The sequence below is a fragment of the Dipodomys spectabilis genome, unplaced genomic scaffold, assembly GCF_019054845.1.
Source record: "Dipodomys spectabilis isolate Male_0828 unplaced genomic scaffold, ASM1905484v1 ptg000094l, whole genome shotgun sequence".
Taxonomy (NCBI): Eukaryota; Metazoa; Chordata; class Mammalia; order Rodentia; family Heteromyidae; genus Dipodomys; species Dipodomys spectabilis.
In genome coordinates this window covers 15,650,974-15,678,131 of record NW_024870771.1, presented here as the reverse complement: position 1 = coordinate 15,678,131, position 27,158 = coordinate 15,650,974, and the positions used below count along the sequence as shown (strand labels likewise).

The following is a 27,158-nucleotide window of genomic DNA, read 5'->3' as shown; positions in this document are numbered from 1 at the left end:
TGTTTTAATTTACAAGTTAAATTAAAGCTTGCACTTGCAAATTAACATTTACTATTTTCCCCTTTATTATGTTTCTTGATTGTAGAAACTTACCAAATACATCATAAAAAAGAAAAAAACTTGGACTGACCTTTAATCTCACCATACAAAAATATATTTAGGTATAAAATCTCTTAGACTTTAGGTCTAAAATGAAAATTAACCTAAAATACCTTTAATCAAGAGGTTTTTTTGTCATTAAAATTCTTTAAAAAAAACATAAATATCTTTGACTAGTTGCTGAAAATTGTTAAATAGAACCTGAGGAGAACATTTAGTTCAAAGATTTATTGTATGTATACTATGTACCAGACAGCATGCTAAGCATTGCAGATTAGAAAATAAATGAAACATGCCCTCAGCTTTCAAACTGTTTATCAGGCAGTGGGAGAGAGAATCATAATACACTATGGTAGAGACATGTACAGGCTGTTACGGTGCACTTAGGCAGTGGGGCGGGAAAGGGCCAGGTAGAGGGAGGGAGATGAGAAAGAAAAGAGGAAGTTCTTGTGTGATTGTGACTAAAACTTTATTGCATGTTGAAAAGGAATAAGAGGTCCACCCCACCAGGGCTTGAAAACAAATAGAAATAAATAAACAAAGGTCATTATTTATTATATACCTTACACCCCAAGTTCCTCGTTTCCATTCTGTTAGATTGGCGTTGTGTCCTTTATTGTTTTTAAATTTTCCTTCTCACATACTGCAGTACAGAATTGGGTCTTCCATAAATTACTTCAAATATTAAAATTAACTAAAAGTGTTCATACATTTATAAGGAGAGAGTTCATATTGTATTCTTAGCTAAGCAGTACAGCACCTATACATCTAGATAAAGGAGCATTTGAAATTGATGGATCACCTTGAGTCACTGTCTCCTATGCTGAAACTTTTACCATTGTGGTCTAAAATAAGCCAGAACAGTCTTAACTTCATCCAGGTTTTACAGAACACTTCTTTTTCAAGTTTTGATTATAGTTTAGGTTCCTCTCTTTAAAGAACTGGAATCATTAATAACCATTATTCCTGAATGTCGTTGTTTGTTTAATACTATTCCTCTGTCAGAATTATAAATTGGGAAAATACAGAAAAGCTTAGTCTGATGATGAGTTTATCATTTAACCTCTCGTTGCCTTGTCTTTGACAGGATGCTACAGATGAATTGGATGCCTTACTCCTGTCTCTAACTGAGAATCTAATTGACCCCACAGTCACACCTCAGGTAAATATATATTACAACTGCAAGATGTAAAGGAATTTCTGCTTTGGAAATAATTCCTGCCTTACTCCAATTTTTGCCATTTGGAAAATTAGAAAAAACTTTTATTTGAGTTTGTATTTCAATGATCACAATGTTACTTGTCTATACTAAAATTCTTCTACCTTGAATTTGCATATCATGTAGAAATCACAGTACCAGGCTGGGTGCTTGTGGCTCACAAATGTAATCCTAGCTACTCAGGAGGCTGAGATCTGAGGATTGTGTTCAAAGCCAGCCAGGGCAGCAAAGTCCATAAGACTCTTATCTCCAATTAACTACCAGAAAACCAGAAGTAGTACTATGGCTCCAGTGGTAGAGTGCTGGCCTTAAGGTGTAGAGCTGAGGGACAGCGCCCAGGCCCAGATTCAAGCCCCACTACCAAAAAAAAAAGAAAGAAAAAGAAATCACAGTACCATATTAATATTAATATTGCATGCAAGGGGCTGGGAATGTAGCTTAATGGTAGAGTGCTTGCCTAGCATGCATGAGGCCCTGAGTTTAATTCCTCAATACCACATACACAGAAAAAGCCAGAAGTGTTGCTGTGGCTCAAGTGGTAGAGTGCTAGCCTTGAGCAAAAGAAGCTTAGGGACAGTACTGGCAAATAAAGAACGCATGAGAGAACTAATGGAGCATAAAGTAACTTTTTTTTTTTTTTTAAACCAGTCATGGGGTTTGAACTCAGGGTCTGGGCACAGTTCCTGAACTTTTGCACTCAAAGCTACTGCTCTATCACTTGAGCTACAGCTCCATATCTGGTTTTTGCTGATTTATTAGAGATAAGAGTCTCATAGACTTTCCTGCCTGAGCTGGCTTGGACCCCCAATCCTCAGACCTCAGTCTCCTGAGCAGCTAGGAATACAGGCATGAGCCACTGCTGTCTAGCTCTAATTTTAGCTGTTTTGCTAATTTTGTCTATTTTGCTAATTTTGCTTGCTAATTCTTTATTTTTTGGTCTGTCTGTCATGGGCTTGACTCAGGACTTAGGTGCTGTCCTTGAGCCTCTTTGTGCTCAAGGCTAATGCTCTACTACAGTGCCACTTCTGGTTTTTGAGGGTGAATTGGAGATAAGAGTCTCACGGAGATTTTTCTGCCCAGGCTGGCTTTTAACCACAATCCTCAGATCTCAGCCTCCTGCATAGCTAGGATTATAGGCATGAGCCACTGGCACCTGGCTGCTTGCTAATTCTTTCTTTTCTTTTCTTTTCTTTTTTCTTCTTTTCTTTTCTTTTTCCGGTCATGGGGCTTGAACTCTGAGCCTGGGCGCTGTCCCTAAGTTCTTCAGCTCAAGGCAAGCTCTCTACCACTTGAGCCACAGTGCCATTTTCAATTTTCTAGTGGTTAATTGGAGATAAGTCCCTAGCAGACTTTCCTGCCCGGGCTGCCTTTGAACTGCGATTCTCAGATCTTAGACTCCTAAATAGCTAGGATTACAGGTGTGAGCCACCGGCTCTGGGTTGCTAATTCTTTTAGATGATCTTTTGAGTAATTTTTCAAACCTATCTCACCACATCCTTTTGAGTGTTTTTAAATAATTGCATCGATGACATAAATTAATTTTGGAAATAATTACTATATATATGATAATTGTCTTAGAAATACAATGCTTTGGGGCTGGGAAGGTGGCTCAGTGGTAGCACTTGCCTTGCATGCCTGAGGCCCTGGGTTCGATTCCTCAGCACCACAGAAGCAAAAAGAAAAAAAAGCCGGAAGTGGCACTGTGGCTCAAGTGGTAGAGCATTAGCCTTGAGCTGAAGAACTGAGGGACAGCGCCTAGGCCCAGAGTTCAGGCCCCACGACCGGACCCCAAAAAAAAAAAAAAAAAAGAAATACAATGCTTTTCTCATTCAAGGCTGTATCTCCTGTTAAGTTATGTGGTTATAGTTCTATCCTTAATGTAAATTCTCTACTTTCCTAGCTTTATTTCTAATTCCTTCAGACTTTTTTTTTGGGGGGGGGGCCGGTCGTGGGGCCTGAACTCTGGGCCTGGGCGCTGTCCCTCAGCTCTTCAGCTCAAGGCTAACGTTCTACCACTTGAGCCACAGCACCACTTAGGCTTTTTTCTTTTTTGCTTATGTGGTGCTGAGGAATCAAACCCAGGGCCTCATGCATGCAAGGCAAGCACTCTACCACTGAACCACCTTTCCAGCCCTCCTTCAGACTTTTTTTATGCTGTTATTAATAGGATTTTTTTCCATTATATTTTTAACTAGCTTTTAATAAGTTAGTATGACTGGGCACCAATAGCTCACACTTGTCATCCTAGCTTCTCTGGAGGCTGAGTTGTAAGGATGATAGTTCAAAACTAGCCTGGGCAGGAAAGACTTCAAGAGACTCTGACCTCCAATTAACCACCAAAAAGCCAGAAGTGGAAGTGTGGCTCAAGTGGTAGAACAATAACCTTGAACAAAAAAGCTAAGGGAAGCACTGAATTCAAGCCCAGGTATTGGTACCAAGAAAAGAAAAGGTCAACAAAACTTTTCATCAATTAAACCAGTGAAGCTATTTTAAAAAGCTACTTAGAAGCCAGGGGCCAGGGGCCGGCTGGTAGCTCACACCTATAATCCTAGCCACTTAAGAGGCCAAGATCTGAGGATCACAGTTCAAAGCCAGCCTGCACAGGAAAGTCCATGAGACTCTTAACTTCAATTACCCACCAGAAAACTGGAAGTGGTGCTGTGACTCAAGTGGTAGTGTTTATCTTGATGTAAAGAGCTCAGGGACAATATTTAGGCCCAGAGTTCAAGCCCCACAACTGACAAAAAAAAAAATTACAACTTAGGATAGTGCCCAGGCCCTGAGTTCAAGCCCCACAACTGAAGAAAAAAAAGTAGTAGTTTATTGAGTTGCACACTCTTAGATATGATAAAATTATGATAGTTTAAGTTGCATGGTGTTATGTCCATGTTGTAAAGAATCTTTGACTCAGAAGTCTATGTCAGTTCAAGGAGGCTCATTAAGAATTGTAGTCCTTGTATGCATTTCATAGTAAAATAAAGTATAGTATTGGGGCTGGGAATGTCGCCTAGTGGTAGTGTTCTTGCCTAGCATGACTGAAGTCGTGGATTCCATTCCTCAGTACCACATACAAAGGAAAGGCCAGAATTGGCGCTATGGTTCAAGTGGTAGAGTGCTAGTCTTGAGCAAAAGAAACTCAAGGAAAGTGCCCAGGCCCTAAGTTCAAGCCCCAAGACTGGGGAAGCCGGGGGCGCGGGGGAAGAAAATATCATAAGTGTGATTATGAAAATAAGCAAGTTCACCTCCAAAAGTAAATATCATCTGAAATTTATTTTAGGTGTCCTCAGCATCCATGATCACACCCCGTTGGATTATTCCAGTAAGTTTATAATAGTTGACACTTTACTTCTAGTTGCACTTTTAAAGTGAGGCCTGGGGTTGGGAAGTTGGCTCAGTGGTAGAGTGCTTGCCTTGCATGCATGAGGCCCTGGGTTCGATTCCTCAGCACCACATAAGCAACAAGAAAAAAGCCGGAAGTGGCACTGTGGCTCAAGTGGGAGCCCTAGCCTTGAGCTGAAGAGCTGAGGGACAGTGCCCAGGCCCAGAGTTCAGGCCCCACAACCGGACCCCCCCCCAAAAAAATAAAGTAAAATAAAGTGAGGCCTGTGGGGTTACCAGGTTCATGGTGGTTGGTTTTTTTTTTGTAGTTGTTTTTTTTATAAACATGGTAGGCATTATCAAAGCTCAGTTAATTGAATTTAATGACTCTTCAGATTTGCAGCTTAATCATTCTGTTTGTAAATGCTAATGTATACAGCCAAAATAAAAAATCTGAAGTGAAAGATAGGTTTATAAAAATGAATTAAAGGGGCTGGGAAGGTGGTTCAGTGATAGAGTGCTTGCCTTGCATGCATAAGGCCCTGGGTTCAATTCCTCAGCATCATATAAGCAGAAAAAGCTGGAAGTGGCGCTGTGCCTCAAGTGGTAGAGTGCTAGCCATGAGCTGAAGAACTGAGGGACAGTGCCCAGGCCCAGAGTTCAGGCCCCAGGATCGGCAATAAATAAATAAACAAAGAAATAAGCAAGAAAGCTAGCAAGCAAGCAAGCTGGGGGCCGGTGGTTTATGCCTGTAATCCTAGCTACTCAAGAGGCCAAGATCTGAGGATCACAGTTCAAAGCCAGCCTGGGCAGGAAAGTCTGTGAGACTCTTATCTCCAATGAACTGCCAGAAAACCAGAAGTGGTGTTGTGGCTTAAGTGGTAGAGCACTCACCTTGAGCTGAAGAACTGAGGGACAGCACCCAGGCTGAGTTTAAGCCCCACGACTTAATTAAAATAAAATAAAACCTTGCCAGGTGCTAGTGGCTCATGCTAGCTACTCAGAAGGCTGAGATCTGAGGATCTTGGTTCGAAGCCAGCCCAAATAGGGAATCATGACACTCTTAACTCCAGTTAACCACCAAAAAGCCAGAAATGGAGCTGTGACTCATGTGGTGTAGCACTAACCTTGAACAAGACAGCATCCAGGTCTGAGTTTAACCTCTATGACCCAACACAAACAATAAAATAAAATCAGCATGAACATCACATTCATTTCTATAGTCATTAATGAAGCTGTTGGGAAGTTCTAGAAGGGAAGCATAGCTATGTGTATACCTTGACTGAAGACCACCCTTGCTCTATCAAGAAAGGTTGTCCTCTTTAACCATACTTGCAGCTTCAGGAGGGATGCATGTGGAGGGAGGTAGGGCCGATCACCATATCAACCCTGGTGAACAATGGGGTGACAGATGTTGCAGCCAGATCACCCTCACATCCTCATTATGGAGCTGGTTTGGAAAGACTGAGTATGTATTAATACCTCTGTGATCAGATGTGTTGTATATCTTTCATAGCAGAGCAGTGCCTTTTCGAATGGGCTTACAGGATGTGGATCATCTTTGGAAGGGACAGAGGGACATGGTAATAAAGACAGAATCTCCATGATCTCTACCCCAGCACCATTCTTGGTAGACGCTGTAACCAGGTAAGAACTTACTTCTCAGTTGCCATTTCCAGGTATCTGTTGGAAGGAAAATAATAAATAAAATTGACTGCATTTACAATAACAGTGTCAGTTCTTATAAGTTCCTAATTGAATTTAAATGGGTTAAATCTTTTCTCGCTATAATTTTTACAATTTATTATAGTTTCTTTAGGAAGCCTTTGCTAAATAAAAATATTAGCAAGTTTATGTTGAATGTTTATATATATATATATTTTTTTTTTTTGGGGGGGGGGGTCCGGTCGTGGGGCCTGAACTCTGGGCCTGGGCGCCGTCCCTCAGCTCTTCAGGTCAAAGCTAGTGCTCTACCACTTGAGCCACAGCGCCACTTCTGGTTTTTTTTTCTTTTTGCTTATGTGGTGCTGAGGAATCAAACCCAGGGCCTCAGGCATGCAAGGCAAGCGCTCTACCACTGAGCCACCTTCCCAGCCCCTGTTTATATATTTTTAAATAATTGTGGCTTCTCCTTTCCCCCTTTATAGCCATTAATGTCAATATCCATCAAAACAGGTGAAGAGGTACATTAGGGAGGTGAGTTAGGAGATTCCTAGGGTGAGGGCCATGATATAGCATATACTGAAAACTGCTATGAGTTCATTTCAACATGCTGCTTTCTAAAAACAGAAACTGGACTGGGAAGAACTCTTCAGTATTTGATTGCTAGGATCAAAGCTGTACCTGTTTTGCAAAAGATTTATAATTACCTTCACTCTCATCTTTTTCCTAATTAGCTACTATTTCTCTTATTTTCCCGCTCTTAAGAATGTGGGTCAGGGGGGTGGGAATGTGGCTTAGTGGTAGAGTGCTTCCCTAGCATAATGAAACCCTGGGTTTGATTCCTCTCAGCACCACATAAAAAGAAAAGGCCAGAAGTGGCACTGTGGCTCAAGTGGTAGAGTGTTAGAGGCTCGGGGATGGTTCTCAGAACAACTTCAAGCTCCAAAACTGGCAAAGGGAAAAAAAAAAGGATGTGAGTTAGTTGAAGGGAATTCTTTCCTGACTAGACAGAAAGAAAATTAAAGATGATTAAAGAAACTGAAATTTATAATTCACTTTTAAAATATTCCCTTTTCTCCATAATTTTTTTCCAGTAATATCGTTATTCACTCAGTTGACATTTATTGAATGCCTGTGATGTTCCTGGTGTATTGTGTCTGGCACTGAAAACAGCAGTGAACAAGGCAGACAAAGATAGCCATTGCAAAGCCTGCATCTAGACCAGTAGTGCAAAAAATCACTAGTATTCCTACTAATTGCCCATATGAAAATGGAGATTGTGAACTGGGAAGGTGGTTTAGTGGTAGTGCTTGCATCGCATGCATGAAGCTCTGGGTTTGATTCCTCAGTATCACATAAACAGAAAAGGCCAGAAGTGGCACTGTGGCTCTAGTGGTGGAGCACTAGCCTTGAGCTGAGGGAGAGTGCCCAGGCCCAGACTTCAAGTCCCACTACTGACAAAAAGACAAAAAAAAAAAAATGTAAGCTCTTAAGGACTTCCAAATTTAAAATTATAGATTAAAAAAGAGCTTGTCACTATTCCCTCCTAAAACCCAAAGTAGTAATAAAGGACTTAATAAGATCAAAATAACAAGTAAGCCTATGGAACAGAATAGTTCAGAAACCCATATATACATGTGGGTTACCTGATGGTGCAATGCTATAAGAAAACAATATTCCAGTAAGTCAGATGAGCAAGTTAGCGCCCTTGGGGGAAAAAGTTAATTTTGACTCAACCTTATACTATACACCCCACCAAAAATTTAAAAATGTTCATTTTGGATTTGTTTAAAAATAATTTGCTTGGTATCAAGATAGGCAAAGTTGGTTTTTTTAACAGTTCACAAATAGTTTTAATCATGTAGGAAAAACATCAGTAACTTGTATTATATCATTTACCAAAAGAAGAATTCAAAGACAGTACAGGGAACCACAAAGTGGGAAAAGATTTGTGTGTGTATTGCACTCCTTCTGTGTACTTTCTTCCCCCACCCTCCTTCTATCCCTGGTTATCACAAAGCTCTTCCAGGGCACTAATAGCTCAAAGACTTGAATAGGCATTTCACAACAGCTATCCAAATGTCCAATTAACATATATTGTACAACTTGACTAGTCTTTGGAGTAGGCAAATTCAAATCACCACAAGATACCACCACCCTGGACTCAGGGACTATAATGAACATGTCATGTAGTACTAAGCACTGATGGAGATACAGGGTGAAAGCACTGTAATTTGGAATAACCATGTTGAAATAGGTTTGGCAGGGGCTGGTAATGTGACAGTGGTAGAGTGCTTGCCTAGTCTGCATGAAGCCCTGGGTTCGATTCCTCAGTACCACATACACAGAAAAAGCCAGAAGTGATGCTGTGTGGTTCAAGTGGTAGAGTGCTAGCCTTGAGCAAAAGCAGCTCAGGGACAGTACCCAGACCCAGAATTCAAGACCCAAGACTAGCAAAAAATAAAAAGAATGAAAGAGGTTTGGCAGAAGCTACCAAAGCTGAACATACCCAGTGTTAGTGATTCTCAGCTTAGGTATGTAACTAGTAAAAATATAAATTTATAAGTCTATGTCCATTTACAGACATCTGCAAGAATGTTTATAATATACTTGTCCAAATTGAAATCTTTCCAGTTGCCCATTAGGAGTCTACTAGACTAATAGAAACAAAAAGCAGCAAAAGCAATGAACTACAACTGCAGTGTAGGAGAGTTACATAGCATATCTATTTCTCTGCAAAAAATTACTATAAACTCAGCAGCTTAAAAAAGAAAAAGAAAAAAAAAAAGATTAGCCAGGTGTTAAAGCTGAGATTTGATGATTGAAGTTCAGTCAGCCCAGACAGGAAAGTGACTCATATCTAATTAACCACTAAAAAGCTGGAAGTGGAGCTGTAGCTTACATGGTAGATTACTATCCTTGAGCAAAATAGCTTAAAGACAGGGTTCAAACCCCAGAACCAGCGCACACGCGCGTGCGCACGCGCGCACACACACACACACACACACACACACACACAAACACACACACACAGAAAAAAACTAGATTAATACTGTTATTTCTGTGTGTTGAGTATCTACCCATAGCTAAGCTGGGTCCTTGGAGTTTGTCATGACCTATAGAGCTCTATTTTATTTGAAGGCTTAATCAGAAGGGTCTCTTCTAGTCATGGCTGTTGGCAGGATTCAAGTTCTAAAAAGCTAATACATTCAGTTCCTAGCTGATTATTGGCAAGAGATTACCATAGTCCTTGCCATGCTCTTCAATGCAGTTTTCTCATATAAGTATCAAGCATGAAGACAGATATTAGTGTGGTCAAGTAGAAGGATAGAAGTAGTTTAATAACAGAAGTGACATTCTTTCACCTTTGTTGTATTATCTTAAAGCAATCCATAAGTTATTCTCATGCTCAAGGGGAGGATATTTCTTAAAAGTGTAAACACTAGGTAGTGGAGGTCACTGGGGTCATCTTTAAATCTTCCCAGAAAGTGTAAGAAAGATGAAGTTCAAGACAAAGCACAAGCTGGGCACTGGTGACTCACACTTGTAATACTAGCTACTTGGAAGGCTGAGATTTCAGGATTGCAGTTTGATGTCACCCTGGGCAGAAAAGTAGCATTGTGGCTCAAGCTGTACAGTACTAGCCTTGAACAAAAGGAACTCAGGGACAACACCCAGGCTCAGAGTTCAAGCCTCAGAACTGGCCAAAAGGAAAAAAAAAAAAGAGAGAGAAGGAAGGAAGGGGGGAGAGGGAAAGAGAGAGAGAAAGAGAGAGAGAGAGAGAGAGATCAAGATCTAGGCACTGGAGGCTCATGCCTATAATCCTAGCTACTCAGGCTTAGTTCTGAGGATCACAGTTTGAATCCAGCCTGGACAGGAAGGTCCATGAGAGTCTACTGAAAGTGGCATTGAAGCTCAAAGTAGTAGAGCTCTAGCCCTGAGGAAAAAAGTTCAGAGACAGTGTCCAGGCCCTGAGTTTAAGCCCTATGACCAATAAAAGAATAAAAGACAATGTGAAAAAAAACTTTCTAATGCATTCATGCTGCAATGACAAGATTTTTATAAAAGGAAGAAAACAAAAACTATTAAATCTAAAGAATGTGTAAAATATAATGTTAATGGTTTCCCTTCCCCCAACTCCATCCTCCCCCCCCCCCCCCAAAAAAAAAGATTAAAACTTAAGAGGAGTGAAAGATTGGTTTAGGAAGTTGAATATATTAATCTTTGAGAAAGATCAGAAAGGAGTCAGTTATCAGTGAAGAAATTGTAGGGACAGAAGTTAACTTACTAGAGGATGGGAACTGTAACTTAATGGTAGAGTGCTTGCCTAGCTAGCATGCATGAAGCCCTGGGTTTGATTCTTCCGTACCACATACACAAAAAAAGCCAGAAGTAGCACTGTGGCTCATGTAGTAGAGTGCTAGCCTTGAACAAAATAATCTCAGGGACAGCAATCAGGCCCTGAGTTCAAGCCCCAAGTCTGGCAAAAAAAAAGTTACGAGAGCCGTGCTTCTAGCCCTTTTCAAGACGCTGAAATCTGAGGTTCGTCACAGGAGTCTGCAAAATTCTGTCCGACCGATCAGCAAAAAAGCTGGACTGAAGGTGTGATTCAAGTGTTGGAGTGCTAGATAAAAGCAAAAAAGCTGAATTAGGGAGTGGGTCCCTGAGTTCAAGCCCCAAGACTGGCAACCAAAAAAGAAAGAAGGGGGAAGAGAGAAAAGAAAGGAAGGAAAGAAGGAGAGAGAGGAAAGGAAGGAAGGGAGAAAGAGAGAAAGACATTCCCAGAACAGGACTTGAGGTGCCAAATGAAATGGGCCCCTACTTAGTGCCTAGCACAGAGAAACTATACCAGCTTAGCATATGGCTACCTGTAATCCTAGCTACTCGGGCTGAGATCCAGAAGTTCAAGCTTTAAAACAAGCTCAAGCAGAAACGTCTGCAAGAAAAGGCCATGCTAGAGCATTAACCAGACAAGCAAGCAAGCTGAGTAAGCACAATGACCTGAGTTCAAACCATGGTATTAGCAAAATAGAAAATAGACCAAGAAACATCATGAACTTCAGATCAAAGTTAAGCAAGGATCTAAGGCTCCAGAGAGGAAAGAATAAAACTATATACAAAGGATTGGTATTCAGAATGGCAGCTGAAAGCTAGAAGATAATGGAGCAGTGTCTCATAATTCCGGAGAATTTTTGTTTCATTTAGTTTTATTTTATTTTTTGGTCGGTCATGGGTCTTGAACTCTGGGCTTGGCTTGGGTGCTGTCACTGCACTCTTCAGCTCAAGGTGAGTGCTCTACCACTTGAGCCACAGAGCCGCTTTGGTTTTTCTAGTGTTTTTTTTTTTCTTTCTAGTGGTTCTTATTGGAGATAAGAGTCTGGACTCAAAGCCTGGACTGGCTTTGAACTGCGATCCTCAGATCTCAGCCTTCTGAGTAGCTAGGATTATAGGTGTGGGCCACCAGCGCCCGGCTCATCTAGTTTTATATCCAGAAAATCTACCTGTGATGTTTAAGATTAGGATAGTGATTTTTTGTTTTTGATTGGTCATAGGGCTTGAACTCTGGGCCTGGGAGCTGTCCCTTAGCTCTTCAGCTCAAAGCAAGCGCTCTACCACTTGAGCCACAGTGTTACCACGATCCTTGGATCTTGGCCTCCTGAGTAACTAGGATTACAGGCATGAGCCACTGGCACTCGGCTTGGATAGTGATTTTTTTTTTTGGGGGGGGGGTTGTGGGCCTGGACTCTGGGCCTGGGCGCTGTCCCTCAGCTCTTCAGCTCAAGGCTAGCGCTCTACCACTTGAGCCACAGCGCCACTTCCAGCTTTTTTTTTTCTGCTTATGTGGTGCTGAGGAATTGAACCCAGGGCCTCATGCATGCAAGGCAAGTGCTCTACCACTGAGCCACCCTCCCAGCCCCGATAGTGATATTTTTAAGCATACAGTTTCTCTAAAATATATACTTTCTGTGCAGCCTTACTCAAAAGCTACTGGAAGATGTATTCCGTGAAAACATGATAAACATAAAAGAAGAATGTGGGACTCAGGAAGTAGTAAGAGAGGTATAGGGATTTACCAGAAGGAAGAAAGAAAGTTCAGAAACAGCATCTGCTAACCAGGTCTATAAAGGCTCCTGTCCTATTTCAAAAAGAAGAATCAAGTTCCAGGGACAGTTTTGCCAAGAAAACATACACATGCTTACCCCTACATTTTGTTATTACATGGCATGTGTAATGTATACATGAAGAGATCATGACAGACGAAATCCCTTATCCAAGAGGCAAGGGATAAATTACAGATATGTAACAGTGAGGATGCAATCACAATTTTTTTTTAGAGGCAGCGCAATCCAGGGAAATTAATCATCATGCAAGAGAAATATAATACACTGACACCCAGTTGTGAAAATATTTACATAATTTCAACAAGCAATGAATCTTAACATGAACAAAATTGGTTAGATTTGGAAAGATAAGTTAGCGTTGAAAAGATAAGGTAGGAATGTGGGGCTGGGGAGGAAGGCATAAGAGGTTAAGCACTCATAGTCCTTAGAAGGAGGTCATTGTATAAACAATCACTTGGAACAGTTGGAACTTGAGGCATAATCTCTGGAGGATGGCCTGTTAAATAAAAGGTGGCTTATGCCTGTAATCCTAGCTACTCAGGAGGCTGACATCTGAGGATTGTGGTTTAAAGCCAGCCCAAGCAGGAAAGTCCATGAGACTCTTTATCTCCAATTAAACACCACAAAGCCAGAAGTGGAGATGTTGCTTAAGTAGTAGATAGTTAGCCTTGAGCACAAAAGTTCAGAGACAGCAGGGCGCCGGTGGCTCACACCTGTAATCCTACCTACTCCAGAGACTGAGATCTGAGGATCATGGTTCAAAGCCAGCCCGGGCAGGAAAGTCCATGAGATTCTTATCTCCAATAAACTACTAGAAAACCGGAAGTGGTGCCATGTGGTAGAGCGCTCACCTTGAGCTAAAGAGCTAAGGGACAGTGCCCAAGCCCAGAGTTCAAGCCCCATGACCAACAACAACAAAAAAGTAACAACCAAAAAAAAGAAAAAGTGGGCTGCAGGGTTCCATCTTGAGTATGTCTCAGTATGTTTGAGGTGGGACCCCAAATTTGCATTTCTAACAAATGTCAAGGACCACTCTGAGAACAAGGGATACAGAAAGATTAAGAAAAATAATATTAAACTGGGGCTGGGAAGGTAGCTCAGTGGTACTTGCCTTACATGCATGAGGCCCTGGGTTCAATTCCTCAGCACCACTTAAGCAGAAAAAGTGGGAAGTGGTGCTGTGGCTCAAGTGGTAGAGCGCTAGCCTTGAGCTGAAGAGCTGAGGGACAGCGCCCGGGCCCAGAGTTCAGACCCCACGACTGGCAAAAAGAAAGAAAGAGAATATTAAAAACAACAGTTGAAGACTAGGTGCATGGTTCAGGTAGTAGCATGCCCTAGAGTACTGTACACAGTTGAAAATATTAGTAGGAAGGGAAAATGGAAGCAGGAGGGCTGCTGTGTCATTTATAAATCTTGTTAATGCTTCTTGAGGTTTTAAAGTACATTTTTCTATCAGGTACTCTAGATACTTTAGGTTGTCTGGAAACCACATTCAGTGTCTATTCATCCTTGCATTTAAGTCTAACTACTTTATCACAGTAGAAACTCGTGTAGAGCTCCATATAATAGATTAACTGGGATACTATTAATTATCTAGAAAATTCCCATCTGTGGGAGAGCTATTGCTAAGCTAGGTGTTTTATATAGCCATTTAGATCTGTAATCTGTTCTTTTCTCAGCATCTCCATGTGAGCAAGTGGAGAGAGAGAATGCTCCCACCCCTATGAACTTTTTCATTGATAAGCCATTCTCTCTTCCTTTCAGCTCTGCTCCAAGTTTGGCAAGAGACCCTGTTTTGAAGCAGAAGTGTTTACTGACCACTGAGCTCTAAGGGGCTGCCTTTCCCCCAACACTTGTAACTGGAATGCTCAGCACTCTCCAGCAACCGTCCTGGAATATTTTTGAGCTGGAATGTGTTGGACTCTGGAGCTTGTCCTGTACTTTTAGGTAAAAGTGCTCTACCTGGATTTGACTTTAGCTCCATTTAAAAAAAGAAACTAAAATTTCCGTCCGACTGGAAGTTTAATCACACTACAATCTGCTCAACGGAGGGTATCTGGTCCTTTACTTTCTCAATTATTAGAGTCTTCAAATTCCTGAATCAAGGCAGTTCCCTGCTGTTTCCTCCAACCTCTTGGCTCCACCTAGCGGTTATGTGTTCATAGTGACTTCACAGCAAGGCAACTCGGGTTAGCTACATCCCTTTGATTACTATGTGTTCCTGATCTGAATGCCTAAGAAATGGCACTTTCCCATACATTATCTGGGAAAAATCAGGAAGGTGTGGTAGATAGTATGTTGGTAGATTTGGGGCAGCTGTGTGTGTGTGTGTGTGTGTGTGTGTGTGTGTGTGTGTGTGTGTGTGTGTGTGTGTGTGTGTGTGTGTGCGCGTGCGCACACACATACAAGCATGCGCACACATGCTGGTCCTGGGGCTTGAACTCGGAGTCTTAGGTGCTGTCCCTGAGTTTCTTTTGCTCAAGGCTAGTGCTTTACTACTTCTGGCTTTTTTGGTAGTTAATTGGAGATAAAAGTGCTGGCTTTGAACATCGATCCTCAGTTCTTGGCATCCTGAGTAGATAGGTTACAGGCATGAACCATTGGCACCCTGCTTTGGGGCAGCTCTTTTGCAGTTAATACAATATTCAATAGAAGTTAGTAGAGAATTTTAAATATCTCCCATGCTTTGACTGCCTATGGACTGGCTATCTTAACTACTACAAATTTATGCCAAGGTAAAATAGTCACTGAAAAGAACCATAAAGCATTCAGTTGTTTTCATATTTTTCCCAGCTCTATCACAAGAAACGCTTGTATGCACCGCATACCTTACTATAACTTTGCCCAGAAGAAGGCAAGTGTCTGGACATTGACCTGAGGCATCTCTATCTTCCTGTACCAGGGGGATTGCAGCCCTGTACACCCAGGAAGGCTCAGCACAGCATAGCAGTACTCCACTCTGTAACCTTCCTTTCTTTTCAACTCCAAGATGTAGCCTTCCTTTTCAATTAGAGCTGATTAATTTTGGAGCTTTCAAACTGGGTTTGAAAAAAAGAAAAAAAACCCACCAGGTAGAAATAGAGAATGAAGTAGAGACGAAAGAATTTTGTTTCTTGAATACTTATCATGGAACTCTACACAGTATTTTGAATAGTCAAGCTGCTTTAAGGATTTTGCATTTGTTAAGAATTCCTTCATCTCTGTACAAAACAAGCTCTGGATATGCAATAGTACATGTTCATCACAGAAAACAACACAAATATTTATCCATCTGTAATCCCTGCACCCAGAAATAACACTATAATTTAGCTTTAAATTGTAGACTAAAAGATAAGCACCCCAATTACCCAGGGGAATGAGGGAAATATGTAAACAACATTGGTCATCCATAATCCTTTGTTATCAAGGGCTGAAGTTGCACTATACCTCCTGGAATTTGTTTTTTAGATATCTATCCAGTGATGGCTATATAATTTGAGTATTCATTTATACTTTTCAGCTGAAAGAATATCCAGTTTGATGACCTTTGAACTGCCATGGTTTGAACTATCCTGAGCTCCCTGTAGCATAATTACATATGTAGGCAAACACACCAGCATCTCACTGGAGAGCTCAGGAATTTTAATCTTGCACTGTTTTCCCAAGGATCTGGAGAGACTGAAAACCATTTTTGCATAAAACATGATTGCTGAAAGAAAGTTGTCCATTCTTGGCCATTATCCTAAGCAGCAATGCTCATGCCAGGTCCCAGTTGTAAAACATATTTTCTATCAGCTGTAGGTGACACCTAGAACCTGGGCCTTAATCCAGGACATTTTGGGCTGGGCATTCCATTGTCAGTGTGAGAGCCCTGGATGCCTATAAGGTTGATGGTGCTGCTAAGCACAAAACAGCTAAGCCCAAGGTAGCTTACAAGGCTTGAATGTCCCATCCTGTTGAGGTAACACTCTCCTTATTTTAAACTTTGCAAAAGTTACAAGTTAAGTAGCTGAACATAGTCTGTAATATTTGTGTATTCAGGTACTTGAGTTCTTGCCATCCAGAATATTCAGTAGGAACTTTGTTAAAATCTATTTGAAGCTCAAGCTAAAAGGAATCTTAGGTCGTGGCATGAAGTGGTAAACATGGAAATGAATACTTGAATAATGAGTTATCCTTGACACATTAGATACCTGTCAGACACTGGAAACCTTGACACACCACACTAAGCTTCCTGTCCCACCTGCTGAGGATGTCATCCCCAGAACTGCTGCAACCACGTGGCATCTCCTCTAAGGATAGTAAGAGTGGAAAGAGGCACAGCTGAAGGGTCTCTGCATGTAGTGGGAAGGGAAAGGGCACGTGTGAATCAGATGAGGATGCTGGCAAAGAGACTAGAGGTGACACTGGGTAAAAATTAGCAGCTGGTGATGTTGGACTGGGGTTGGAGAACTGGCAGCAAGCCTTTTAATGGCTTGTTTGTATCACACACTGCCCTGGACTTGCTGGGACTAGAGCCATAGTAGTTGTTCTGCTTTTTGTCCAGGGGTAGCACCAAGAGGAGGGTAGTCACATGCCTTGGTGGGGGAAGAGGGAGTCAATGTGGTGGTTTAAAGTAACCTGTGAAGTTATATGTCCTAGTCTCTGTCCCAGCACTTGTCAACTGCAGGGAGACCTAATTTTGACTTTCTCAGCAGCATCTCCCTTCCTCACAAGAAAGGCTCTTGTCTCTCTTATTTCCACTCTGCAGGAACACTTCTGAATAGAGCAATGGTTACATTGTGTGTTTGCCTAGCTTTAAGACAAATACTCTGTGTTGTTTTTACATGATCACGGATGTCCTGTGGACCTTTGAGGATAGGACCCCTAAGCTGTTCCTTGGCTGCCTGGGCTTGTTCTCTTCTGCTTTTCTGTTCTCACTAAAATATATGCCCCTCTGTTTCTTAGCTAAGTCCTGGAAAGAAAGTAGTGTCCTTCTAGAACCCTGGCTAGAAGGTTGTTTGCCAGTCACTCACATAAAGAAAAACCCTGCATAGTTTTCTAAATAAGGGTCTTAAAAAACAAAAAGTATCTTGTTTTATCATTTAGCAGGAGGCATACACTTGCTCTGGAAAAGGGCCAGAGTAGTAAGGACTTCCCAGCTCAGCTCTGCTAGTACAGCGCAAAAGTGGCAGTGATAGCAGCACTCAGCCTACTCTTCAGTAAAGCTTATTTGCAGAACTGTTCCTGAACCCTGCTTTCTAGCTCTGTGGGGTAGTAGATGGCTGCCCGGGAGATGGGTGGGTATTGAGCTGGGTTTTCAGTGCTCTGTCTCTCAAGGTACCCAATACTTCTGGGTGTTGTGACTTAATCCACATTGACCACAGATAGGCAAGGTGCAGTGAGGGTAGTCTTAGCTCTAACAGTCTTTGTGAGACCCCACCAATTTTTGGTAATCTTAGCTGTATAGTTGCTTGAAAACTTAGATGTTTCTATAATCTGTACATTTCTAGATTAATTATACTTTGTTTTCCTTCTCAAAAACACTGGTTCTTGAGTGGCCAGAAGGTGGACAACTCTGAATGAGTACTTTGGTTTGGATGATGGAAATTTGATTTAAGCTGTTCTGTTGTGTTAGCATGTTGGTGGAGCTACAGTTCTTTTCCAGTCTAAGATAAGAGCAAGCCTCTGTTTTCTTGTTTTTAAGACACTGTTTAATCACTTCTAAATATTTCTTCTTCTCCAAGAGGTGTTTTTATATATTACAGAGCCTTTTGCTCTTTTTCTCTTCAAATCTGGACATAATAGACAGGAGGACTCACTAACTTTTGTGTTTACTTTTTCTATGTGTAAATCTCTACAGTAGCTTTGAAACTGTAATTTATTTTTGTATTGAGTGCACTGTATTCTGTGAGTTTGTATGGCTTGTAGTAGAAGCACTACACTGAACTATGAGTTGTCTATACACTGAAATGAGAATTCTAGATATGATCTTGTTCAAATAAAATTTCTGCAAGACATTCATGTTTTATGGTCTATTTCTTGGGCTATTTCTTATCTACATGATGGCTTCAACAGAATTGCTAAGAGTTCATGTTAGCAGGAATGGCAGTAAATGAATCAGAGTAGCACAGTATGGTGTTGGCACATCTGTAATTCCAGCTCTCAAGAGATGAAAGCAAGGGCTGGCTTGGTGGTAGAGCACTTGCCTTGTATGCATGAGGCCCTGGATTCAATTCCTCAGCACCACATAAACAGAAAAAGCTGGAAGTGGCACTGTAGCTCAAATGGTAGAGCACTAGCCTTGAGCTAAAGAACTGAGGGACAGTGCCCAGGTCCAGAGTTTAGGCCCCAGGACCAACAACAACAGCAACAACAAAAAGAGTGATAAAATCAAGAGGATCACAAGTTCAAGGCCAGCCTGGGCTATGTCATGAAACCTTGTCTCAAAAATTAACCAAAAGCCTGCTCAATCATCCTAAGCCAATCCTAGAAGGCACAGTGGTTATTCCAGGAAGAAGTGTGGGAGAGTAGATGCACAGCTTTGGCCATGAAATCTAGGCTGCGCCACCCAATACCTCTGGGACATGGAACAAAGCATTTCACAAACCTGAATCTTAGTTCCTTCATCTGCAAAGAATATAGGAATTGTGCATTGGTTTAGTGAAGTGAGCAGGCAGGTGTTGCCCTCCTCCTTCCTCCCCCACGTCATCCCTGCCTTCACCACACAGAGTCAGCAAGCTCCTACTCTTAACTCTTCCCTCCTTATTCTAGGCCCTTCAGAGTTGTCCAGGGAGGGAAGGAACCTGGACACAGTGACCTGTTTTAGTAGCTGTCCTAAAAGGAAGTATGGGCCACAAAGTAACCATCCCTTCTTGGGAAGAATCTCTGTTCCTCCCTATATCCAGAAAGGGAAGGGATGGGCAGTCTCGAGAGCTTTAGCTGCTGTGTCAGGCAGGAGCTCTGACCACTGTCTGAGTCAAAGGGCAGGAAAGCTATTCAGGCTTTTTCCCAGAAAGGAAAGGAAATGGATACCCCCAGAACATCCAGGTAAGCCCAGCATGGCACCTAGAAAGAGCTTAAGTGGCCAGCACCAAGAAAAACCTAGAAGGGCTAATGGAGCAATGAGATCAGTGGCATTGCTAGGCCAAAGAAAAGGAACTTGCCATTGCTGTGGTGGCTCTCAGCAGTCTGTCTTGGCCCTACCCTATCCTGGCACACAATCATCTCCTTGTGCTTAAATCCCAGGACTCCATCCTGAGAGGACAGACAACAGCCTTTGTTCTCCACATCAAGGGAGCCCTGCACGTGTGTCCAGCCCCTCCCCAACCTGTACCAAGGTCCTTTACACCTTAAGTGCCCCAAGCCCATTCACAGCTAGCACACACTCCAAGCTACCAAAGCACTGATTTAAGGAAGAATAGTCAAGATTACTAGTCCTTACCCATCAGCTGGTCCATAGCAAGAAAAGGATTTGCCCACTTGCCCTTGGCCCTAGGCTATACAGCCTGAATTCAGTTCTTCAGGCTCCCAATGCACTGGAATTTACCCAGGAGGTGCTGATCAGTTCCAAAGAAAAAAAACACATGTGGATAGGGTGGTGAGGACATACTTGTGCCATTCTTCAGGGCTCCCAGGGCCTAAAACAGCCCTTTCCTCTACCTGGGGTGCAGCCAGTATCTCCTGGGGGATGTATGTTTATCACATGCTCCCAAACTGCAAACGTATTGTCCCTTTGAGAATTCTGATTACAATACCCCCTTGCTGGAAAGACTACAGGGATCCATGGGAAAGCCCCAGTTATCTGTAGAACTCCATTATATTGCTAGTTTCTTAATCTTGCTTTAGGTGAAGAACTTACAACTCTGGACATGTGGGAGAGTTGCACAAAATTTCTTGTATTTGTTGCACATGCATATACCACTGGAAGGCCTGTTCAAAGGAACTGTCAGGCCAAAGTATCTATTGGGAGTTGAGTGGGCAGAGGGGGATGGTCCAGGAAAATCTGGTTTGAAAGGACTGGGTAGCCAGGCACCAGTAGCTCACACCTGTAAACATAACAACTCAGGAGGTTGAGATCTGAGGATTGCAGTTCAAAGCCAACCCGGGCAGGAAAGTCCACGAGACTTCTCTCCAATAAACCACCAGAAAACCAGAAGAAGCACTGTGGCTCAAGAGGTAGAGTATTAGCCTTGAGCTGAAGAGCTCAGGGACAGCAGCTCCCAGGCCCAGAGTTCAAGCCCTATGACCAACAAACAAAAACAGAACTGGGTAGCCTAGGGGCTGGGAATGTTGCTTAGGGGTATAGTGCTTGCCTATTATTCATGAAGCCCTGGGTTTGATTCCTCAGTATCACATAAACAGAAGAAGCTGGAAGTAGCACTATGGCTCAAGTGGTAGAGTGGTAGGCCTTCAGCAAAAGAAGCTCAGGGACAGTGCCCAGGCCCTGAGTTCAAGCCTCAGGATGGCAAAGAAAAAAAGGGGAAAGAAAAAAGTACTGGCTACTCCAGGCAGAAGATGCCAAGAGACAGGAGAAAGGCCAGCAGTCCAAGATTGCAGAATGCCAATTTTATTGGAGACTTAGAGCGTGGTCAAGGGCAGCAGCAAGACCAGTGGATCTTCAAAACCACAACTTGAGTGAAAAGAGGAGGCATCCACAGTGGTCAGGACAGAAGTGGTTTTCCTCCAACCTGAAATGGACTGGCTGGCTTATCTCAAGGATATGTCGAGGATGTCAGGCACATTCCTGGTGCTGACAGGACCAGGGTCTGGCTTAAAGCTCTACATACCACTCCAACGGAGTTATCTGGAGTATACCAGGAAACTGGGGAAAGCCCACAGGATTACTCAGAGGCAGTCAGGGTGGTTACAAATGATCGAGCAAGGCTCTTAAGAGTGTTTCTGGAACAACTCAGCTCCTTTCATAGCTCTGCAATCAGTATATACTGAACAGATGTGTATTCAGGGCAGCCTTCAAAGCATTAGAGTTCTGGGCCACCCATCTACAGTGAATTATTTAGGGTCTGTTGGAACTCTGCCCACCAGCACCTCTGCCTCATCCTTGTGAAATGGGAGTGACCCTGCCTCATTGTGTGTTGAAAATTAAAGATGTTGATGCTGCAAAATGCCTAAAAAGTGTTGCACAGTAACTGTCCAGGGGCAGCACTAGGACAGGATGATTGTCACGTGGTCATTGTTAATGGTGGTGGTGACATGGCTCTAGCTAGTCTTTTTTTTTTTTTTTTTTGGGTCTGGTCATGGGACCTGAACTCTGGGCCTGGGCCCTGTCCCTCAGCAATTCAGCTCAAGGCTAGCACTCTACCACTTGAGCCACAGCGCCACTTCCAGCTTTTTTTCTTTTTGCTTGTGTGGTGCTGAGGAATCGAACCCAGGGCCTCAGGCATGCAAGGCAAGCGCTCTATCACTGAGCCACCTTCCCAGCCTTCTAGCTAGTCTTTATCCCCTTACTTCCTTTCCACCAATCTGACGATCCCCATTCCTGGAGGATCCAGCCAACAGTTCAGGGGAGCCTTGTCTCAGATGCAAAGCAGAAGCCTCCACTAGGACAGGTACTTGATCACAGCTCCCGGGCTCACCTCACCTCCAAGGGCTCCACTCAATCCATTTCTGAATCCCCTGTCACTGTCTCCTCATTCCTAAGCAAATAACCTCTCATCGATCAGAGCAGAAAACCTCAGGCAGGAGTGTCCTCCACAGCCTTTCCTGCATCTTTATCCCTTCCTGGAATAGCAGAAGGTGCTCATCCTCCAGTCAATGCCTGTGGCTTTTGCCATCCTCCCTAACATTACTTTGTGCCTCTCTCAGAACTGAATCCTTTTGCCAGGCACTGGTGGCTTACACCTGTAATCCTTACTAAGAAGTCTGAGATCTGGGCTGGGAAGGTGGCTCAGTGGTAGAGCGCTTGCATTGCATGCATGAGGCCCTGGGTTCGATTCCTCAGCACCATATAAGCAAAAAGAAAAAAGCCGGAAGTGGCGCTGTGGCTCAAGTGGGAGCACTAGCCTTGAGCTGAAGAGCTGAGGGACAGTGCCCAGGCCCAGAGTTCAGGCCCCATGACCGGACCCAAAAAAAAAGAAGTCTGAGATCTGAGGATCACAGCCACATTTCAAAGCTAGCCCAGGCGAGAAAGCCCATGAAACTTTTTTTTGTTTGTTTGTTTTTGGGTCCGGTCGTGGGGCCTGAACTCTGGGCCTGGGCACTGTCCCTCAGCTCTTCAGCTCAAGGCTAGCACTCTACCTCTTGAGCCACAGCACCACTTCCGGCTTTTTTTTTTCTTTTTGCTTATGTGGTACTGAGGAATCGAACCCAGGGCCTCAGGCATGCAAGGCAAGCGCTCTACCACTGAGCCAACTTCCCAGCCCCAGCCCATGAAACTTTTACCTCTAGTTAAGCACCAAAAAAGCTGGAAGTGGAGCTGTGGCTCAAGTGGCAGAGTGTTAATCTTGATCCAAACGACAACAACAACAAAAAAAAAAGGTTTAGGGACAGTGCCAAGGCTCTCTGAGTTTAAGCTTTAGGACACCCCCCCCCCAAAAAAAAAGTAAGGTGCTGATGGTTCATGCCTATAATCCTAGTTTCTCAGGATATTGAGATCTGAGGTTCCAAGACAGCCCAAGCAGGAAAGTCCGTGAGACTCTTATCTCCAATACTCAGAAAAGGCTGGAAGTAGTGCTGTGGCTCAAGTGGTAGAGTGTTAGTCTTGAGCAAAAAAGAAACCCAGGGACAGAGACCAGGCCCAGAATTCTGGCACCAGGACTGGCAAAAACTTAAAAAAAAAACTAAAAAAAACCCACCTGCTTCCTTGCCTCCTTTTGACATTGAAACTTTTCCAAATGTTTTCGTTTTCAAATAAACAAACAGAAGGAGTTGGGTTTTTTTTCCTTTTTCTAGTCTCCCTCTGTCTCTCCTACTTAACACAGTTCTTAAGTGGCGTGTCCAGACTCCAGCAGCAGCCCTGTCTATGCTTGCCTGGCCTGGCCTGGCCTGGTCTGGCAGCACATTCCATTCTCAACCTCCCTTCCTTTTTTTTGATGACCATCTAGGAGATGGTATATTACTGTGCAGTAAGGTCTCAGAAAAATCTGTGGCTCACAGAAGCCAGCTAAATAATTTGCAGGATCCAGTGCAATAGGAAATGTCAGATCCTGTTCAAAAATTATCAAGAATTTCAAGATGGTGATGGTAAAGCACTACTAAGTGGAGCCTTCTAAATGTAGTCCTCCGCCTACAGTAAGATGTCTTTCTCAGTTACATAACACATTTTCTGAGAGACTTGATACTCCCTCCCCCCCACAAGGACATGCAGATATGAGGAATCATTTGCTTTAGGCTGGTCCCATTCCTACCTGGAAGGGACAGTGTTGCTCACATATTAATGGCCAGAACAAATCACAAGGGTTGGGATGGGTTCAGAAAGGTGATATAAGGTCAGCACATTTAGGGTAAAGAAATTCAGGGCTGGGAATGTGGCTTAGGGGTAGAGTGCTTGCCTAGCATGCATGAAGCCCTGACTTCAATTCCTCAGTGCCACATAAATAGAAAAGGCCAGAAGTTGCACTGTGGCTCAAGTAGTAGAGCTCTAGCCTTGAGCAAAAGAAGCTCAGGGACAGTGCCCAGGCCCTGAGTTCAAGCCCCAGGACTGGCAAAAAAGAAAAAGAAAAAAGAAATTCAACATCTTGCCATGCGCAGGTGGCTCATGCCTGTAATCCTAGCTACTCAGGAGGTGGAGATCTCAGAATCATGGTTCAAAGCCAGCTGGGCAAGAAAGGCTGTGAGATTCTTCTTGTTGTTGCCAATCCTCAGGCTTGAGCTCACGGTCTGGGCACTGTCCCTGAGCTTCTTTTACTCAAGGTTAGCACTCTACCCCTTGAACCACAGCACCACTTCCGGCTTGTTCTGTTTATGTGGTACTGAGAACTGAACCCAGGGCTTCAAGCATACTAGGCAAGTACTCTACAACTAAGCCACATTCCCAGTACCAGTGAGAGTCTTATCTCCAATTACCCACCAATTTACTAGCCTTGAGCAAAAATGCTCAGGGACAGCACCCAGGCCCTGAGTCCAAGCCAAGCATCCCACACCTAGCTTACACCAAACTTCCCAGATCCTCTTACCAGTCTGGCCTTTTTTTTTTTTGGCAGTGGTGCTCAAGACTAGGTCTTGAACTCAGTGCCTCATGGTCTCACTTGGCTTTTTTGTTCAAGCCTAATGCTCTATCACTTGAGCCACATCTCACTTCTAGCTCTTTTTCGGGTTATTGGAGCTAAGAGTCTCATTAACATTATTGCCCAGGCTGGCTTTGAACCTAAACTCTCAGATCTCAGCCTCTTGAATAGCTAAGATTTTAAATGTGAGCCACTGACATCCACTTACATCTGGGTTTTTGCTGTTCATTGGAGAAAAGAGTAGCTGGATTGATTATATGCATTACCCACCAGAGCTGGGCCTACCTTTCCCACTCCTAGGACAAGGACTGTCATTTCTGGTTCCAGCCTTGTTCTCATCCCCAGTCTCTTCCTCGATAGGTAGCTCCCATGGCTTCAGATCTGGGTGTCCTGAGCCTGTCTGGAACAGCATCGCTGCCAATTCCCCCTCCCAGCTTCATTTGTATACAAACACTTCCAACTCAACATATCTTAAACCAAACTTAAAAGGCACACATGCACACACACACACACACACACACACACACACACACCACAGAGCAGAATTGCTAGGTCCCCATGACCCCTGTTCTCAACCAGCTCACTGACCATGATTCCTCCTCTCTCCTCGGCTGGCTCCTGTCAGCCTTCAAGACCTGCTGAATCTGACTCCAGAATCCCTTTATCTCTGCAGAGCCACCCTTGATCCTTGACTTGAGCTACTGCAACTACTAGCATTTGCTTCCCTGAATTCCATCAGTGGACTGTGTTTTCCAAAACACAGCAGCAAGCCAGGCTGTGATCCTCCTCTGCTTAAATAACTTGGATTGCTTCCATTGCCCCCAAATGCAGACTCTAAACTCCCCTAAGAGCCTGTTACATTGGGCCTTCCTTCATTCTGCTGTGCCCCAAGGTTCCTTGTTTGGGGTTTACATGCCACTTCCCCAGACATCCCTGGCCCAGCTTCACCTTCTTTGTGTTAGTTACTTGTTTAACCCCCCTAGCTTGCGGTTGCTGCTCAAATATTTGTTAAAAGAGACTGAACTTACAAAGTACCCGCTGTGTTCACTGCTGGGTTCTTAATTTAGGCTTCCCCTCTTCCTCCCATACTAAGGTTCTCCTGGGAGACAGAGCTAGTAGGACACCTGTGTATGAATATGAGAGGGGACTTTTTAGGGAACTGGTGTATGATCATGGGGGTTGTCTGAACTCTGTGATGTTGGCACCTGCTCCAAGTCTAAAGATGTCAGATCTAGAAAGCCAGTGATGCAACTCTCAGTCAGAGGCTGAAGACCTGAGAACCCTGGGAGCAACTGGTCCAATGCCTGCAGTACAAAGGCTGATGATCTTGGAGAGCTGGTGTCCCAGGTAGGTGACAGGTGGTCCAGCTCTCCAGGTCCAGGAAGAGACCAGTTCCCCTCCTGTATGTGTGAATGGTACTCACTCCTATCCAGGGTGGTTTGCTTACCTTGTCCCTTCAAACACATACCATAACCTCCTCTAAAAACAGCCTCAAAGACACACCTAAAATAAAGTATGTCCAGCTTCTTGGTCTTCCTCAATCCTGTCAGGTTGACACCTAGAATGAACCCACACACAGGTTCTTATCACAATTTTTGGTGCTTACAAAGAGCCAGAAAGTCCTGCTGGGATGAATCAAGATTGAGATGGTCCTTCTGACTCTAATACCTAGATTCCAGCTGTCACCAAACCATCCCATGCCTGCCCAGCGGTGAGCTTGCCATGCTGGGAGGGACCTAGTCTTACTTGCCCTACTTCTAGGGCTGCTGTCAGGGCCTTCCAGGAAGCTCCAGGCCAGCCTTTCCTGTGGGCTGACCCCAGAGTTGACCCCGTGCTCTTCACAGCATTTAAGTACATTCCTTCCAGCAGAGGTCACAGCCTCCCAGGGGACTTCTCACCAAGACACAGGTGAGTAGCCTAGGCCTCAGGGCTGTGATGGGCTGTGAGTAGCTTGTCCAGGCTAAGAAGCTGATCCTTATCAGTCAGGTCTGGACTCAAGTTGGCCATTCCAGAGGAAGGCCTTACTGGTTTGTGTCTGTCCCCTTCTAATACAGTGCTACAGCTCTTATCTTCAGCCCTTTGACCGCTGACTTGATGTTTCTGATCACTCAGCAACTGTCTGCAGCCACACCGGCTTCATTCCCAGGACAGTGTGGAAAGCCCCGGCTCCAAGGACCTTCCTGACTTCTGCTCAGCCTGAGTGTGAGCACATGACTCCGTTCACATACTCTCTGGCTTACTAAAACCTTACAGCACTGTTTCTGAAGGCTAGACAGCCCCAGGGCTTCACCACTCACTCTGAGGGCAGAGTTGACTTACAATCTCCATGACAACTTCTGAGCCCTGTGGTATCAATGATCAATCTGACGACACAGTGAGAATCCATCCACACAGAGCATTTCTCAGCATCACAGTGGCTAGGGCAGGAGAAGCAGCAGCCTCTGCTTCTCAGGGCTGACCATGGTCCAGGGGACTGTGGCTGCTCTGGCTAAGCAGAGGCTGCAGGGCCTCGAGGTGGTAGAGGTGGTAGAAGGTAGGCAGTGTGGTTCCCCCATCCCTAAGATGGACTGCCTTTTTGGCAGCCATTGAACAGAG

The 27,158-nt window shown here is 43.7% G+C and overlaps 1 protein-coding gene across 3 annotated transcripts in view; it reads left to right on the top strand.

Annotated features, from left to right (window-relative positions):
- The window catches only part of Epb41l5 (erythrocyte membrane protein band 4.1 like 5), a 142,955-nt gene extending 124,151 nt beyond the window's left edge, over positions 1–18,804 (top strand). For 2 of the 3 annotated variants that reach the window (XM_042685279.1, XM_042685278.1), the window contains 4 exons: positions 1,187–1,261; positions 4,596–4,637; positions 6,153–6,283; positions 14,185–14,754. In XM_042685279.1, coding sequence (XP_042541213.1) covers positions 1,187–1,261; positions 4,596–4,637; positions 6,153–6,283; positions 14,185–14,251 — 315 coding nt within the window. In that variant the 3' untranslated portion in view covers positions 14,252–14,754. Of the gene's footprint in view, positions 1–1,186; positions 1,262–4,595; positions 4,638–6,152; positions 6,284–14,184; positions 14,755–18,793 lie in introns of those variants that run through there. The other variant, XR_006148203.1, reaches the window with a different exon arrangement.
- Positions 18,805–27,158: the final 8,354 nt, after the last annotated feature.